A 19,093-nucleotide genomic window follows, 5' to 3' on the forward strand; every position below is an offset into this window, starting at 1 on the left:
TACTTCCAACACTATGTTGAATAGGAGTGGTGAGAGTGGGCATCCTTGTCTAAATCCTGTTTTTAAGGGAAAAGCTTTCAGCATTTCCCCATTCAGTATGATATCAGCAGTGGGCTTGTCGTATTTGCCTAAAATATGTTGAGATACTTTCCATCTATGCCTAACTTGTAGAGAGTCTTTATCATGAAAGGATGTTGAATTTTGTCAAGTGCTTTTTCAGCATCTATAGAGATGATCATATGGTTTTTGTCTTTGCTTTTATTGATGTGGTGTATCAGATTTATTTATTTGCATATGTTGAACCTACCTTGCATCCCTGCAATGAATTCCACTTGATCATGCTGTATAATTTTGTGTATGTGTTGCTGTATTCGCTTAGCTAGTATTTTACTGAGGATTTTTGCATCTATGTTCATCAAGGATATTGGCCTGTAGTTTTCTATTTTTGATGCATCTGTGTCTGGTTTTGGTATCAGGGTGATGTTTGCCTCATAGAATGAGTTTGGGAGAATGGCCTCTGTTTCAATCTTTTGGAATAGTTTGTAGAGAATTTGTATCAGTTCCTCTTTGAAGATTTGGTAGAACTCTGCAGTGAACCCATCTGATCCTGGGCTTTTCTATGTGGGGAGCCTTCTGATAACAGCTTCAATCTCTTTTATAGTTATTGGTCTATTCAGATTTTCTATATCTTCTTGACTCAGTTTTGGTAGTTTGTATGCATCCAAAAATTTATCCATTTCTACCAGATTTTCAAATTTGTTGGCATATAGTTGTTTATAGTAGTCGCTAATGATTCCTTGTATTTCTGAGGTGTCAGTTATAATATCACCTTTTTCATTTCTAATTTTTGTTATTTGGGTCTTCTCTCTTCTTTTCTTAGTTAATCTTGATAAAGGTTTGTTGATTTTATTTATATTTTCAAAAAAACAACTTGTTGTTTCATTGATCTTTTGTATAGTTTTTCAGGTTTCTATTTCATTTAATTCTGGTATAATGTTAATGATTTCTTTCCATGTACTAACTTTAGGTTTGTATTGTTCTTGTTTTTCTGGATCTTTAAGGTGAAGTGTTAGTTTGTTTATTTGCCATCTTTCTATTCCTCTGAAGTAAGCATCTAATGCAATAAATTTCTCCCTTAATACTGCTTTTGCAGTATCCCACAGGTTTTGGTATGATGTGTCATTATTTTCATTAGTTTCAAGAAATTTTTGGATTTCCTTTTTAATTTCTTCTTGGACCCATATGTCATTAAGTAGAATGCTGTTTAATTTCCATGTGTTCATATAGTTCCAGAGTTTCATCTATTATTAATTCTAATTTTAACCCATTGTGGTCAGAAAAAATACATGGAATAATTCCAATTTTTTTTTAATTTGTTGAGACTTGCTTTGTGACCTAACATGTGGTCTATCCTGGAGAATGTTCCATGTGCTGATGAGAAGAATGAATATTCTTAGGTTCTTTGATGGAAAGTTCTCTAGATATCTGCCAAGTCCAATTCATCTAAATTATTGTTTAGATTTTGTGTTTCTCTATTGATTTTTTGCCTAGATGATGTGTCCAATGATGAGAGTGGTGTGTCAGGTCCCCTGGTATTATGGTGTTACTGTCTATATCTTTCTTTAGATCTAATAGTGTTTGCTGTGTAAATCTGGCTGCTCTGACATTAGGTGCATATATATTTATGATTGTTATGTCTTCTTGATGGATGTCTTTTTATCATTATATAGTGGACTTCTTTATCTCTTTTTATGGTTTTTGCTTTAAAGTCTATTTTATCAGGTATAAGAATAGCTACTCCAGCTTGTTTTTCATTTCTATTTGCATGATATATCTTTCACCATCCTTTCACTCTTAGTCTATGCGTGTCTTTACAGGTCAAGTGAGTCTCTTGAAGGCAGCATATTGTTGGGTCCATCTTTTTAATCCAGTCAGTCAGTCTGTGTCTTTTGTATGGGGAATTTAATCTCTTTACATTTAGAGTTATTATTGAAAGGTATTGATTTACTCCTAGCATTTTACTGTTTTTTGTTTAGATGTCTTAAGTACCTTTTGTCCCTTTCTTTCTAATTTTCTGTTTGTCTTCTGTATTTGTTAGTTTCTTGGGGTGATAGATAAACTATTTTTTTTTCTTTTGTTAGCATTTTTGTTTTCCTGATTGGTATTGTTCTTTCTTGGGTATTCATGGCAGTGATGGCTGTTTTTGTGGTATCAAACCCAGTACTCCCTCGAGAATTTCTTGTAGGGCTGGTCATGTGGTAGTGAACTCCCACAATTTTTGTTTGTTTGAGAAACATACTATTTGTCCTTCATTTCAGAAGGATAGCCTTGCTGGCAATTTTTGTCCTTCAGTGTTTTGAATATATCATCCTACTCTTTTCTGGCTTTTAGGATTTCTCATGAAAAATCTGATGTTATTCTGATTAGGGCTCCCTTATAGGTGACTTGCCGCTTCTCTCTTGCAGCTTTTAAGATTCTCTCTTTGTCTTTGAGTTTTGCCAGTTTGATTATCATGTCTTGGAGAGGATCTTTTTGGGTTGAATGTGTTTGGGGATCTTTGTGCTTGCTGAATCTGGAGATCTGTGACTTTCCCTATACCTGGGAACTTTTCTGCTATTATTTCATTAAATATGTTTTCAATGCCATTTCCTTTTTCCTCTCCTTCTGGAATACCCATGATTTGGATATTTGAGTGCTTAAGGTTGTCTGTAGTCTCTCTTAGATTTTCTTCAAAGATTTTTATTCTTTTTTCTTTTTTCTGGTCTGCCTGTGTTAATCAAACAGCCTGTCTTCAAGGTCAGAAATTCTCTCTTCTGCATGTTCAAGTCTGCTGGATAAACTCTCTGTTTCTTTGGTTTTTTTATTTCATTGAATGAATCCTTCAGCTCCACAAGCTCAGCTACATTCTTTTTCAAGGCATTGATTTCTTTGTACACTTCTTCTTTCAGATCCATTATATTTTTTCTCATTTCATTGTGTTGTCTAACTGAGTTTTCTTGTATCTCATTTAATTTCCTTAGAATTGTTACTCTAAATTCCTTGTCTGTCATTTGAAAGACTTCCTGTTCTATAGGATCTAGCACTTGAGAGTTATTATTTTTCTTAGGTGGTTATGTACTTTCTTGATTTTTCATATTTCTGATATCCTTCCTTTGGTGTTTTGTCATTGTGGCTGGGGGTATCACAGTCCACTTGTTTCACCCTGATGTCTGGCTTGGATCCTGATGGGACTGCCACTTCTGGTCAGCAGGAACTCACCTGGGCTGGGGTTCCCACTGCACCTACCTGTTCTAGGACAGCTGTCTTCAGGTGTGGGAGCCCCAAGTTTCTTAAGTCTCTCCAAGTGGTGGGGACCAGCCTGGGCCAGAAGTCCCATCCTGCCTGCCTTCTCCAGCATGGCTGGCTTGGGGTGTGGGGGCCCTGAGCCTTTTAAGTCTCTCCTGGTGGTGGGGACAATCTTGGGCCAGAAGTCCCACCCCACCTATCTTCTCTGGCATGGCTGGCTCAGGGTGTGGGGGCCCTGAGCCTCTTAATTCTCTCCCAGTCGCGGGGACTGGACTGGGCCGGAAGTTCAGCCCCACCTGCCTTTTCCAGGACGGCTGGCTCAGGGTGTTGTGGTCCTGAGCCTCTTAATTCTCTCCTGGCAGCATGGACCAGCCTGGGCCAGAAGTCCTGCCCCACCTGCCTTCTCCAGATCGGCTGGCTTGGGGTGTGGAGCCCCCGAGGCTCTTAAGTCTCTCCCAGTGGTGGGGATGGGCCTGGGCCGGAAGTCCCGCCCTGCCTGCAGGCTCGGGCCATGTGGGCCCAGAAGCTCTAAAGTCTCTATGCAGTGGGGAGCAACCTGAACTAGGGTCCCGTGGCACATGGTTCCTGCCTGTTCCAGTGCAGATCTCGGGTCTTCTGCCATTGCTCCTTGATAGTTGCAAATTGGTCGTTCTGTGGGAGAGAGCAACACCAGGAACTGACTACTCCGCTATCTTGACCAGAACTCAGATATTTTTAAAAATTTGAAGTTACTTTGTAAAATATCTAATCCAATACCTTTGTTTTGCTGATGAGAAAGTGACTTCTTTCAGAAGTTAGGTGAGGCAAAATAATGGCACTTATAAATAGGAAAGGTAGGACAAGAATCAAAACTTCTTGACTACTGTTTCAGTGCTGCTGTCTCTTTCCCCACATTAATTCCTTATCTACTCCAACACAAGTTCAAAGACATAAACAGTACAATTCCAAAGATGTGTCATTTTGGAGCCAGCTTTTTGGGTGAGCTGTTGGAGGAAGAAGGCAAGATTAGTGATGAGAACTGTATTAGTCTGTTTTCTGTTGCTCATAACAGAACACCTGAAACTGGGTAATTTATAAGAAACAAAATTTATTTCTTAATAAGTGTTGGAGGCTGAGAAGTCCAAGGTTCAGGAGGTGCTTCTGGTGAGGACCTTCTTCTTGGTGGGGACTTTGTACAGAGTTCAGTGGCAACATAAGGTATCAGGTCATTAGGACTGGGTAAGAATGAGAGATCATTAACTTGCTTTTTCCTCTGTTTTAAAGCCACAAGAGCTACTACTATGATAAACCATTTATTATCAACCCATTAATCCATGAATGGCTTAATCCATTCATGTGGACACAGCCCTCATGATCTAATCACCTCTTAAAAGCCCCACCTTTCAAATACCATATTTGGGATTAAGTTCCAACATGGACTTGGGGGACATTCAAACCACAGTAAGACTATAAATTGTCTTCAATTTTGCATATATCTGAAGACTGTTTAAATTCAAGGTGAATCAGTTGACTTACAATTGATAGGAAGATCTATTTGATAATTTTATGTAGCATGTGTAGCTAATATAGCATATCTGCTTTCTGAAAAATTTTACTATCCCAGGGATCAAAGGGCTGAAGAGAGCCATTAAAGTCATTTAAGTCAACTCCCTGACTTCAGGCAACCTGCTGAGAACCCATTCTATATTAAAAGATGTTCAGAGAAGGAGATTCTAAATTCTTTCCTTGGGTCTTGCAATAATAATAAGTCACTCTAACATTGTAAAGAAATTCTTTCTCATATAACTTAAATCACCTGTGCTCAAACTTAAATCAGTTGCTTATTCCTCCATCTTGTTAACATGATAAACAAATGGCCATCATTTTTAGAAGGATAAAGGGATTACCTCACTGTTTTTGCTTTTAAACATTTTGTCCCCCACCAGAGTTAGTGTACATATGTTTGGTCACTAACAATATGCTGCTAATTTAATTTTACAGTGTATTCAACCTCAGCACCAAGATGTTCTCTTCATTTTGAAGTTTTTAGTTTGTTGTACAGTTTGGGACCCCCTACTCTGAACCTTATAGTATTGAATGCTATCCTGGCTACTTCTGATACTGTAGCAGACATGGGCTTTAGAGTCAAACACCCTTGGGCTTGAGTCTTTGACCCCAGCCCTAGCTGTGTGATTTAGAGGAATTTGTATTCTCTTTGAATTTTTCAGCTTTGAAAAAGATTATTTGGTTATAAGCATTAGTAGACTACACTATATGTTATGTTGATAGACACTCAAAAATGGCATTGCCATAGACTCTAAGGCTCTTGGTATAGTCTTGAAATTTAATGACTGTGCTTTCTGCTCCAGCCTCTAGGACAAAGAGTAAACTGAACAAGATCAATCTTTACAAATTCAAAACTTAAAGGATGGGGCAGACACAGTCTTTGAGCATGACCATAGAACAGGAAGTTCTTAACCCGAGGGCTAGGTGAGAACTCCATGGGGTCCTTGAACCTCCCAAGAAGTGTATGCATATTTTGTGTATTAGTGGATTTAAGCTCTTTTTTGTTTGTTTGTTTAGAGGAAAAGGTCCTTATCTTTGTTATAGAGGCTGTGACCCTCCAACTGTTAACAGCTTTGCTTCCAGATTTATTGAATGCCTCCAGAATGGGTATGCCTGATGTGAAGTTGTTAAGGAAACATTGTTTGCCTTCAGCATCTTATTTGACTAAGCAGGTGCTCAGAGGCCTCATGCTACCCTCAGACTGCAGAGAGTCCCCCAAACCATAAGTAATTAGCATCCCAGATCATCAAGGCATCTGCTCACCTCATCATCAACCTTTATCTGACCTGAAACTTATTCTTTTACAGCATTGGAGGTGATTTGCTTGTTAATCCCTTTTCATTCAATTCACAATTCCAGGTGTTGATGATTCAGTGTTCTACCTTCCCAGTAGTGCTTGAGTTGTAATAGAGAACTCTTGGGGATTGACGTGCCTTCTCCCTCTGATCTACACTCCACCTACTCTCAGTGGTGGCTAGATTATAGGAACCATTGAGAGTAGGTGGAGTGTAGATTTCTAGAAAGACATCCAGCAGTGCCCTCAAACAATCTTGTCTAATGACCTACTCTACCCACACACGTAAAAGGCCAACTTTTCTCTATGGCCTCCCATCATTGACTCATCCTACTGTCTGATGCAAGGACTTCAAAAGAGTCTAACTTTAGTCATAGAAGATATTTATGGCATAGAAAAAGAAGAACATTCTCTCTTTAGATGTCAGAGCCAAAAATAAAATGCACAGTGAAGTAAGACCTGCCTAAATGTTACCAGTGGTGATGCTTTGATTATCTCACTCTCAATTTTGATGAGACACGTAAGCCCATATTTTCCGTTAGAAGGCAGCTATGAAAAGCTATGATTTCTTCTCTCTGTGCATACTTGGACCATGTTTATCTCTATATCCTATAATCCAGGCAAAATTGCATTCTCATTTTCCAACTCTGTCCAAATCCTCATTAGTTTTGTAACTTGACTTAATGAAGTAATTAATGACTGTAACATAAGCACCCACATCAGAATTAAGCAGCAAGTCTTTAGAGAAGTGCTGAGAAATACCATGGAAACCACAATGATTCCATTCTTCCTAGAGACGAGCAAGGTTGGCAGAGTGGGAGGTGCTGGGATGCACATATGCTGGTGGATTCAGGAGCTGAGCTAAGTGGTGCAGAGGGGGTATTTTTGGAGAGGGGGCCCCCCCAAAGGGGGCAACTGAAGGTAGAATTATTAAGGTCGAGAAAGCATGTGTGTACAGAACAGACTCATGAGCTGCTGGAAAGCTCTGTTTACCGTCCTGGCTGGGTTCAGAAATACACACACACTATGGGGCATAATATTGGTTGAAACACACCAGAGTAAGGATCTTACCCTTTTTTGAAGAGAAAGAGGGAATTGTACAGTGAAATATATGGCAGGTGGCAAGACCACTTGTCCTTGACTGTTTATCTGACTGGAGTAATAATAGCCGGTTTTCCTCCTTTGTAGTTAACTTTCCATTGCATTAACATTCATTCATCAGAGTTTGCTCTTCAGGCTATGGTGCAGAGAAAAGAATACTGAGAAGTTAGCCCAGGGCATTGTGAGCTTCACACTTCCGTCCATCATTTACTGTATTCTCCAGAATCATAGACCAGCTTCCCAGCCCCATCAGTTCATTGTTGTGAGTCCCAGTTTCCTCTATAAAATCAGATTGAATCAGGAGATTAGACAAAGGCTGGGGCATCTTCTAGCTCTATCATATTATAAGTCTATAACTCAAAATGACCTCCTTTTCCTTCCATGAAACTTTTTTTCTGGTGAGTAATAAAAAGCAGGTTCTTCATGTCCCTTAGGGCTTGAGGTCAGCAAGAGGATATTCTGAATTTCAAGTGCCTGTCTCAAGCTACTTTTAGATCTTTGAAACCTTCTCTTCTAAACTGAATACTGAACTCCTGAGGAGAGGAACCTGATTTGGGAGTGGGGTAGGGAAGTTTGTACTACTGGAAGTTTAAGAGACAGCCCTAAAACATTCAATATATATACAGTTTATACAATGACAAATACTCATTACTGAGCACCCTGTTGAGAAATTTTCCAGTCACAAACTAGATCATTTTTGCTCTCTGATTCAATCAGCAGGAGTATCCATGAGATGTTATTTTAGAATATGTTCATGCATTATGGGTTTATATACTTTTATACAAGTATACAAAGATGGTTGGCTGGGACAATAACTGAATATGTAAAGGATTCACAGGGTAGATTTGAGTCCCAAAGTTGAAGGGCTAGTCTGCTATTATTCATTACCTGAATTTCTTTGAGGCAGGAAGCCAAAGGAAAATCTGAGGTCCTGGTGAGCCTACTCAATTTATGTCAATGTGGGCTTCTACCTGGTCCACACTGCTGCTTTTGAAAGGTTCCCTGGATGGCATTAATCCCCACATAAACACGCATAATATTGCCATGGCTCTTATGAGACACACGAATTACTTTAGTGTCTTCTTATAGCATATAATCCAAAGGAAAGGCACTTCATTTTAAATTGGGAAAAATTTGTTCATCTGCAAAGCTCAGCAGTCTCTCCAAAAAGTTTCTCTTTGCTTTTGGTGTTTAAAATCACAAACCAACATCTGTACTGAAGAGGATACAACGTTTATCATTAGACAGTCATTGAAAGACAATTAAGTATATATATAATTATGTGAAGTTTCACATGTGACACACGCTCAGAGCAAAGCCATCCTGTATCTGATTGATTAGTTCTTTCAAAAGAGGAAACAAAGATTTTATTTAATGTTTCACTTTACTAGGGATATTTTGCTAAATTTGAACAGAGAAGGATAGAAAGTGATCAGCAAACTAGGGGATTAAAGACAGAACACTATGGGGGTGAAGCAGATGTGAGCTCTGAGGGTCAGGAAGACTTAGATTCAGTCCTATTAAGTGACCACAAGAAGTCATTTAACCATTCTTTGATTTGTGTTTTCTCAGTTCCAGATTCAAACTAAATGTTCAATGAATGTCTTAATCACCCCTGAGTTGGCTGTAGGATAAAGAGGAGGAAGAGGCGGAGATAGTTCTCCCATCCTCCCTAACCCATACATATGAACATTTCCTTATTCAATACCAGTACCATTCCAGATCCACTCACCTTCCACACTTATCTCAAATCCGATGAACACTCTTCTTGTCTTGGGTTTCCTCCTTCTGGGAGGCATGTGGCTCGTAAGGGAGGTGATAGTTGCATTCTCCTTTCAGATAATGGTTTGGCTGGTGCTTGGCCTCCCCTTTAGCTGCTTGTGCTTGATTTCAAAATGTTATCCAGTCAAAGATGGACCATCCTATTATCTGACCAGAACTCCGTTCTCTCTCCAACATTTGCCACCAGAAACAGTGGCCAGCAACTCTCCACCAGTTACCACAGTAGAAGTCTCAATGCAGCAAAATACCAGCCAATTAACACAATTTCGCTTTCAGCTATCAACAGATACAAAGTTACTTTGGTTTTTTCAAAAACGTATTTGCAGTTTATAAGCATGCTGGCACTTGTTCTCTTTCCCCCTTCGACAAAAGTAAGATAATCCCAAACAAAATATTAAGAAAATTGCTATACAATGCTTTTCTCTCTCTTAACCTCAATGCCACTGTTAAATAGCTATAACATTAGACACATAGTGACAATGGACAAGTCAGTTCTCATTATTTTAATGTGCAGGCTAGTAACATTTTATCTTTGTGAATGTTTGCGTGTATAAATAAATACTAAATGTGAAGTGATTTTGAAACTTAAAATGTAACTAAAATGTGAGCAGTATTGATTATTTAAATCTTGGTAATTTGAGCTCTTTTTTCTGGTGGTGTTCAATTTAGCACTCTCCTATTCAACACCTTCAAAACATTTTTGTTCAGGAAATGTCAAAGCATTTGGAAAAGTTTTAGCCGCAGATCTATCAGTTAGTCTCCAAGTTGAAGCCAATCCATATTTGGACTTAATTAACATGGGCCAACCATATGTGTGCACATTTTCTGAAGGGACCACACACAGATGGGAGCAGATATTGTATTTTTGTCCTTCCCAGCTAGGATTGCTCAATGCATATGGGTATTTTCTATGATGCCTTTATAATGTTTGGTAAACATGAACCTTCCTAGTCAGCCACTGGGACTTTAGTCAGGGGAAAGAAGTAGAACAGCTGATGAGCCAGGCAGTATGCCATCCCTCTCCTCCACATCCCAAGGTCAACAGGCATAACAACATAACAACAAAAGCTGAAGTGCTTATTTGGAATTAACGGAGAGGAGAGAGTCTAATCATACAACTCAGGCCCAACCTGGGGTTTAGATCCAGCCTCAGACAATATTGAAAAAATGTTGTATCTCTGGTTCCCAGCCACACTGTTCTGAACCTTGTTTTCCATCTAGTCTTATCTATTTCTTTGATATTCTCAGTATCAAGGTCTGCTATTGGAGATATCAGTAGGGAATCATAGAATCTATCAACTCATTTACACAAAGGAGGAAATAACTAACAGTACTTGAAACACTATTTTCTCCCTCGGTTTGCATTTTAATAGTCATGGGAACGTTTAGCTAAATGTTTATTAGTTGATTATATGTAGCAGCTAAGAGTTGGAAGGTATTTGAGCAAGGACATATTAGGATCTTTCTGGAACTCCTAACAATTTGCACACCGTAAATTTTTCAAACTTTGCTCATGTGGAAAGCTTTTTCAGGTGCAGCCACAGCTGTTCCTGCCCATGGACTAGTTGACCAGCTCTGGGCTGGAGTGGGTTATAGAGCTTTCAGAAATAATGAGTTTAAAATTTTTATTCCTTGCTTGCCTAGCTAAACTTGGACCAATTATTTTTGTTCTCTGTGGATCAAAATCCTTGCGTGGATACCTTGGGTTTTGATTCAGGAGCATCAAATGATTAGTGCAAAACACGCTTCTCTGATAGACCCAAAGGACCCTCTCAAACTCTAGGTCTGTAAGGATAGGTTATCTACTCTGCCTAATCAGTGTGAGTGCTCATCTCGGCCCAAGGGAGTAATTAAAGGCCCTTTACCTGATTCAGTTCAGGTGTGTCTGATTTACCCTATCAAAAAGGACTCTTTACATGGGGAAGTTGGAAATAACTTTAAAAAGTTGAAAATGGGCCGAGCACGTGGCGCACTTGGGAGAGTGCGGCGCTGGGAGCGCAGCAACGCTCCTGCCGAGGGTTCGGATCCTATATAGGAATGGCCGGTGCACTCACTGGCTGAGTGCCGGTCACGAAAACGACAAAAAAAAGTAAAAATAAATAAAAATTAAAAAAAATAAAAATAAAAAGTTGAAAATAAATTCACAATTATTGGGGTGTATACATATGTAATTCTGACATTAAGCTGTGATCTCCTTAAAGAGAGAAACTGTCAGGCCGGCCCCGTGGCGTACTCGGGAGAGTGCGGCACTGGGAGCGCAGCGACGCTCCCGCTGCGGGTTCGGATCCTATATAGGAATGGCCGGTGCACTCACTGGCTGAGTGCCGGTCACGAGAAGACAAAAAAATAAAAAAGAGAAACTGTCTTCTTTCAAGTGTCTGATGCATGGTGCCCAGTAAATACTTGCCAAAATATTGCTGAATGAATATACTAAGTTACAACCCAGATGAAGTCTTGCTTAACACCAATCCCTCCTCAATAAGGGCCTCGAACTAGTCCTCCCCTGCACTCTGTCATCCTTCATGACCAGTACCATGAGCTTTTGTAAATGTTTTGTTGAAGTTCATGCAATGCATGTTGCAGCCACCTCCTTAATTTCTTCTGAGATTTCTCAGTGGCTGAGTTTCCAGAGATCAGAGAGGGTAACCTGATACACTGCCACCACCTTGAATAGAGTTCCACTGCCTACTTTTGTACTTTGCACATTCGTGTGTGTTAACAGGCACGCTGGTTTTGGCTTCTTCTCTAGCTCACCTAGAAACTGTCCTCCCACCCCTCTTAGCAGCTCTCCAGTCTTCTAGCCGCACCCACCATATTCTTGGTTGCCAGTGGACTAACCTTGGCTTCAGTGCCCTGACTTTACCAGCGTGCTTCTCCATTGTGATTGAGACTGGTGATTAACCACCCCTCACCCCCACTCCTCATCTAATTATCCCTAGTCCAATCACTCAGCAGCCTACTTGGGGCTAATCGTCCTGCCCCGGTGTCGAGTAGAAACAATATTTCCCAAAAAGAGTGCTACTGCTACTGAAAAATTGCAGAGTCCTTTCTCAATCCTCTTTCTTATTTCCATTTCAAAACTTTCTCCTTTTAGCCTATTATATTGACAGTAATTAAACACATCCCTTGGGACGTGCTGAAGTAGTGCTTCTTAAAGTGTGCTCCAAGACACCAGCATCAGTTTCACCTGGGCTGCTTATCAGGAGGGCCTGAGAATCCACATTCCTACCAAGACCCTCAAAAGACACTTATGCCCACCAGAGGTTGAAACCCACTATGCTAAAAGATGTTTTGATCAGACGGCCATCCCAGCAGTGCCTTTTAATCCACTGATTCTTTCTTCCCTCTCTCCATGTGTGGGTCATTTTAATGACACACTTTTAACTTGACTTCTAACTTGCTGCCAGGCTAATTTCACCTAAGGTCCAGGTGGGTTAAGATGGCACTTTTGTTCAATACTTGATGTGTTCCGTCAAATCTCCCTGACACTAGAATGTCACATAGCTCAGGAATTTCAAGGTACAACGGGGAGGAGAGATTCAACACATTTACATTGTACAGTAAGGCCTTCATAACGTTCTCAGGGAAAGAGTGGATTGTCTTCTAGGATGTTGGATGACAAAGTCCTGTGGGGGCAGTAAATACCTCACCTATCTTCCCACATTGCCAAGAAATTCCTACTTCAAGAAATGTTTTCACTTGCACTTAAAGCATTCATCATATTCAAGAGAGTAAATTCACCTATAAGAGGAAATCCTTCAAGCTGGTCGCCTTCACTTACAGTTTAGAATCACAGAAATGCTGAGCCAGATGGGGGTGGGGGTGGGGAAGAAGGCCCAGAGATTTAGTCAAGATCAAAAAGCTCTTTAGAGGTAAGCCAGGTCAACCACCATGTTCCCAGGCTGTCCGGGGTGGCTGGAGGAGTTTTTAAAAGGACAAGTCAGAGTTCTGGATGCCTAAAGAAAAAAGAAAGGGTTATCACTGAGCAGATACAAGATCACTAAGGTGTCTATGACCAACTCTGCTGGCTTCACAGACAAAAGAGGATGATAAAATCAATAACGGATTCTATTCCTAAGAAGGAAATGCTGTAGAGTGGAATTTGATGTCAGTTAAAGTTTAGTCACTTACTGGTTTTGTGAGTTTAGGAACATGGCTTAACCTCTGTGAGCTTCAATTTACTTATCTCAGAAATGGAGATGATGCTGTCTACCTTGTGTGATGGTACTACATGACTGTAAAATAACAGGATTGCTTGATCCACAGAAGGTGTGTGGAGAATTATGATTATTAATATTATCATCATCTTCACTTTAGTTTTTATTTTTCCTACTAAATATTTTAATTCTAAAGGAACAGTGTAGTTTCTATCTCCTCTGATGTATGCATGTACCAATGAATATTTATAGTGTCCTATGTAGAGTGTGCTAAATGTGGTTCCCAACAGAGGAACAACAGCAACATCTCCAAGACTCTCTTGCTCCTCCTGAAAAGCACAGAAACATCCTCTTGTCCTTCTTTAAATAAAATGGAGTACTATACCCATTAGAATCAACTCTCCCAAAATAGAACATTGGCTATCTTTGCTTTAGGCGAGCAGACCACTCATTAAAATTTGTATTCCTACCTGAAAATTCATTTTCTTTTCAAATGGTATTTTTACCTCAAGGATCTCACTGGGAATGGACACCCAATTCTAACAGTGAGTTCCTTATGAATCAGTAGTTACCTTACGAGTCAAGGAGCCTTTGTTGGCCATAACGCTGTCATATTAAATAACGAATTTCCATTCTTTTTCAAAAATTTTCATTTATTTTTAATTGACACATATCGACTGTACATATTTATGGAGTACAGAGTTATATGTCAATACATGTGTACAATGTGTGATGATCAAATTAGGGCAACTAGCATATTTATCTTTGCAAAAATTTATCATTTCTTTGTGATGTAACGAATTGAGCCCCTCTCTTCTAACCATTTGGGAACATACGTTAAATTATTGTTAATTATAGATGCCTAGCACTACTGTAGACGGCTAGAACTTATTTTTCCCATCTAGCTGTAATTTTGTATCCATTAACCAACCTCTCCCTATCTCCACTCCCCTTTCTCCCTCCCAGCTTTTGTAACTCCAATTCTACTCTCTACTTCTATAAGCTCAACATATACATGTATATATGTGTGTGTGTGTGTGTGTGTCTGTGTGTGTGTGTGTGTGTATGTGTGTGTATTCTTCTAGCAGTGTGAGAACAGACCTGGCCCTGAACTCAGCTACCTGACCAAGGCTGGAGGACAGGTGGGCTGAGCTTCTTGGCTTTCCTTCAGCTTGATTCGCCTTATTTCTAGTGAGAATCTGCTAGCCACTTACAGAGGGGGCCAGACAGGCTTTGCTGGCTTCCTTCAGCAGTCTCGGAATTTGGCAACACCCCATGGGCCCTGATGTCCAACCTCTTCTATTCTAAATCCTTTGTCCTTTCCCATTCCCACAGAATAAAAGCCTGAAATTCTCCCATGGAGCTTTAGGATGCTGATTCATTCATTTGTTCAACAAATATTTATTGAATACCTACTCTGTGTCAGGCATTGTTTTAGATAATAAAAGAGAGCAGATCTTGCACTATAGTAGGGGATAAAGATAATAAGCAAATAAAAATATTATAATATTTGATTTAAAAAAATTGTAAAGGTAACTGAAACAGTTCACAATGTCTGCATCTATCAGTCATTTAAATAAAGTATAAACACAGGAGTTGGTTTTATGAGCAAGGTGACCTGCATAGGACTGTAGTAAGGAAGGGAAAGGGCAGGAAAGGTGAGATTTGGGGAGACTGACTTCCTTTGCTTTGTTTTATGCTTTGCCTTTAAAATTGGAATGCTTGCTCAGCCTTCTTCCTCTTGGTAAAGAAGCAGGGCCTCTGTAAGGAAACTAGTCCTTCCCTTGTGCAAACAGGAGCAGGAGTGCCCTTAATGCACGTGGGTTGCCTTGAAAGTGGGGGAATGGGTGTTAACGCGTCAGGAAATCAGTTCTTTAGCAAAAAACAAAAGGAAGAGGGGTGGCCTCAGCTCACTAGCTCACTGCCCTCAGGTGCAATGGCCTTAGTATTTCAGACTGTGGGGAAGAGGAGAGCAAATCTGACATGCTGTAGGCAGTGTCAGCCAGTTAGAAGTCTGAGTTCCAAGCAAATTTGAAAGAATACTGGCTTTTAATTAAAGTACTTAATTCTGTGAGGCCCACCCAAAACAGGTGGAGAGTCGGAGCAAAGGAGATAAAAATTGTTCACGTTTTAGTATATTGAATGTTTCAACCTTATTTGTGGAAATTTCTGCATCTCTATACAAAATAGTATCAAGCATGTTTTTTTCCTTGGGGCTCACGTTTTTAAAATCGCACGCACAAAAAGCCTTTTTAAAGAAGCAAATGGGGTGGTAGTTACTTTTGGAGGGTTTTGACTGGAAAGAGAGGACAAGGGAAGGTTCTGGGATGATGGCAATAATCTAAATCTGAATTTGAATGCTTGTTAAACAGGTGGATATAGATGTAAAAAGTCATAGCATTGTGATTTAAGATTTGTGTATATTTTACTATATTTAATGTATACTTCAAGGGAAAAATAAGTCATTGGAAAACTTAGATTTTAGGCCTTCAAATGTGTTTGGTAAACTAAACGTCATAAATTATGGGCTCTGTGGCCTGTTCTGGGACTGATTAGATCTTTACAGTCTCTTCCCATTTGCACAGCAGATGACATTATTTAACAAATTGAGGAGCTGTTAACTCTCCTCATTATTGGCACCCATTGGGTTCCAATACAAAGGAAATTAGAAGACCAAATAAGGAAGAGGAAAATACTGAGACAAGATTCAGAAATAGTTTCAAGTTTATTTGGAATTTTTCTCAGCGGGTTCTTCCATGCTGTTAATAGTTTTGACCCCCAAAATTCTGGGTCCCTGTAGGATTGTTAACATCTGCCACAAAGTCAGGAATAATTGTGTGTGAGACCCTTGCTCCCCGAATAAATGTGAAAAGTTCATTTCTCAAAAGAATCAAATTCAGCAAGCCTATGATCAGGAATACCAAAGTTGGGTTGTTTCCAATAGCAAACAATATATAGTTGAATTCCATGCTGCATGTTCTTTTAAGCTGTATTCATTTCCACTATTACTATTTTCTAATTTCTCAAAACAAAACTTTTCAAAATCATAATGAAATTTCCAGGTTTTCTGGTTTTGATTCACTTAAATTATCCACATGCCATCTGGTTATTTTCATATCATGAACATTTTTTATTTTTATTTTTTTAATTGTATACTGACAAATTATAGCTGTGTATATTTATGGCACACAAAGTGATGATTTATAAATACAATGTGGAATAATTAAATCAAGCTAATTAACATATTGATTACTTCAAATACTTATCCTTTTTTTGTGGTGAGAACATTTGAAATTTATTCTCTTAGCAATTTAAAAATGTACAATGCATTATTATTTACTAAATTCACCATGCTGTGCAATATGTATCAAAGAAAATAAAAACTTATCTCTCTTGTCTAATTGAGGCTTTGTAACCTTTTGCAACACTATTCGCAATAGCCAAGTTATGGATAAACATATTTTTGTTTAATGAAAATATTTACTCTTTAAAAAATAAAAAAGAATAAATAGATCCTCATTATCGTAATAACAATTTTAAGCCCATGAATCCTTTTGAATTTTTTTCCCCTTTCAATGAAGTATCAGATTTTTTTTCCCGAGAGATTTTCATTTTAGTTCTTCGACTTTGCCATTATTTTAAAGAGTTCATGGCATTAATCTCAATAAAATTGTGTTTTCAAAAAAAAAAAAGTCTTTATGCTGGGGAAAAAGCAACTGAATATGTATATATTTATATCTATATCTATAAATAAACTCCATAACTGACAAAATTATTTTTTCTGTCTAAAATGTTATTTTTAAGTTAGTTATTTAGAACTCAAAACCGTTTTTTTCCTTTAGAAGCATGGTGCTTGAGTTCTCAGAAGAGCCACCAGAAGCTAATTTATTTAGCAGTGAAGGTGAAATATTGTATGTTTATGACAAAATTTTAATAATAGTAATACTAATATAATTATATCAATAGCAAAAATTACTGACTAAAATAGAATTTTAGAATTTTACATTTTGGCTATTGTTTGAAGAAAGGCACATTTAATTACATGAAGACGGGAAAGCTGATGAATAGTTTTTATGGACATTTTCAAATAAGCAATACTTGTCAACATAAATAATGCAGAATAAATAAAGAATAAAAACAAAATATGAATCATCACACCAACCGGAAATATCTACCCTTAATATAGTGGTGTGTTTATTTCCAAGATTGAAAACATATTTTTCCATAATTGAGATCACACTGCACACTGTTTTGTATATTGCTTTTCCCAATCATTGTTGTATTTAAATGACTTTGAATATTATCAGCCTGGATTCTTTGTCTAATCTCACTTCAAATCCCCAAACTTTTCTTTCTTTAAAATAAGTGTGACACAGATTTTTGGTTTTGTTTTTGCTTGAACAGCATGTAGAATGCAGCAGAGAAAGGAAAGAAAAGGCAACCAGGAGGAGAATGAGCATGACAGCAAAGGAGGGTTTAGGTAACAGTGCAAGAGGTAGATGGGTCTTGGGATAGAAAAGATGTTTGAAATACAATAAACACAACTTAGAGCTGTGAACTTTAGAATAACAGAGATTCTAGTATTAGAGGCATATGGGAATAAGCATCATCTTATTCTACCTCATCATTTAATTGATGAGGAAACAAATTTTTAGTGAGTTTAAGATCTTGCTTAAGGGACAGAGATAGCTTGAGGCAATACTGGAAGGGAACCTAGATCTGCTGATTCTCAATTATAATTTCCTTCCTTGTGTCTCTGAGGTACAGAAACACTGAAGAGCAAGAGGCATGCAATGTCCCTTTGATGACTGAAAAGTAAACAGTGGAAAAAAGATGGTGGCTCAATGAATATCCTGATATAAGGCTAGGCCGCAGTTGGCTGGAGCTCAGAAAAGTTAAGGAAAGGAAAGGGGAGCACAGTAGTCCCTGCTGCGTGTGGAGAGGTGAAGACTATGTACAATCACCAAACTTAAGTGGATTTTTTTCAGCTCAAGGACTACTTGCTCTAGAATTGTCAAAATTCTAGAATGAATGTTACAATATAATGTTAACTCATCCATGTAGGTTAGTAAATAAAAACAAACAAACAAAAAAACCCCCAAAATACTGGAGTTAAGTATTTGCACATTTGAAGAAAGGAGAACCAATTCTTATCACAATCAGTTATCATTATCACTCATTTATTGTCCCTGAGGCAAAGTCCACTTATCCAAGGTAGAATTCTAAAACAGTATAAACCTTATGTCTTTTGGACATCAGTGAGGGCAAGAGCTCACTGTTCTTGTTACACCACTTCTCAGTGATCTTGTTTGTTCTAGAATAAACTTGAGATCAGTGCCATCGCTGGAAGGAGGAGGTAGTCAGAGGCTGGAAGACAGAAAATAAAGAATTCCGGTTATGGTGAAACACTGCAATATTTAAAAAATTGCCAGTGACTACTCTTCATTTGGAAAACAGAAGGCACTGCCCTGAGAGAGAGTTTAGATTTCATTATTTGAATCAATGTCACTTTGCTTAATGCCAAATGTATTTTTGTTTGTTTCTTAAGAATCAAACCTCACAGATTTAAAACTGTTTTAATTTTTTTTCTTTGCTAAGACTCACCTTGACCTTATCCTGTCCCATGGACTTGAAGAACTTTCCAATGGATGTCCAGACCTGTACAATGCAGCTGGAGAGTTGTAAGTCACCACTGTTGAAATGATTGCCTGCTTTGTCGTAACCAATGAGGTGGTTCTTTTAATATGTTGTTAAGGAGAAAAGATCCATAAGACTCATTTTCTATCGACTTACCAACCCCCAAGGTCCTAATAGAAGGACAAGCAAAAGTGTATGTGCATGTCTCATATGAGAAGCTCATCGATACAGCATAGACAACCTTTCAAAGTAAAATGCCAAATAACTTGCCCTTCCTCAAAAAATAAGCTTG

At 38.5% G+C, this 19,093-nt stretch overlaps 1 protein-coding gene across 4 annotated transcripts in view; it reads left to right on the plus strand.

Annotated features, from left to right (window-relative positions):
- GLRA2 (glycine receptor alpha 2) overlaps positions 1-19,093 on the plus strand; it is a 193,924-nt gene that overhangs the window by 59,671 nt on the left and 115,160 nt on the right. For all 4 annotated transcript variants that reach the window (XM_063083450.1, XM_063083451.1, XM_063083452.1 and 1 more), the window contains one exon: positions 18,763-18,845. In XM_063083450.1, the coding sequence (XP_062939520.1) occupies positions 18,763-18,845 (83 nt within the window). The remainder of the gene's footprint in view (positions 1-18,762; positions 18,846-19,093) is intronic.

This window comes from Cynocephalus volans, chromosome X (assembly GCF_027409185.1).
Source record: "Cynocephalus volans isolate mCynVol1 chromosome X, mCynVol1.pri, whole genome shotgun sequence".
Taxonomy (NCBI): Eukaryota; Metazoa; Chordata; class Mammalia; order Dermoptera; family Cynocephalidae; genus Cynocephalus; species Cynocephalus volans.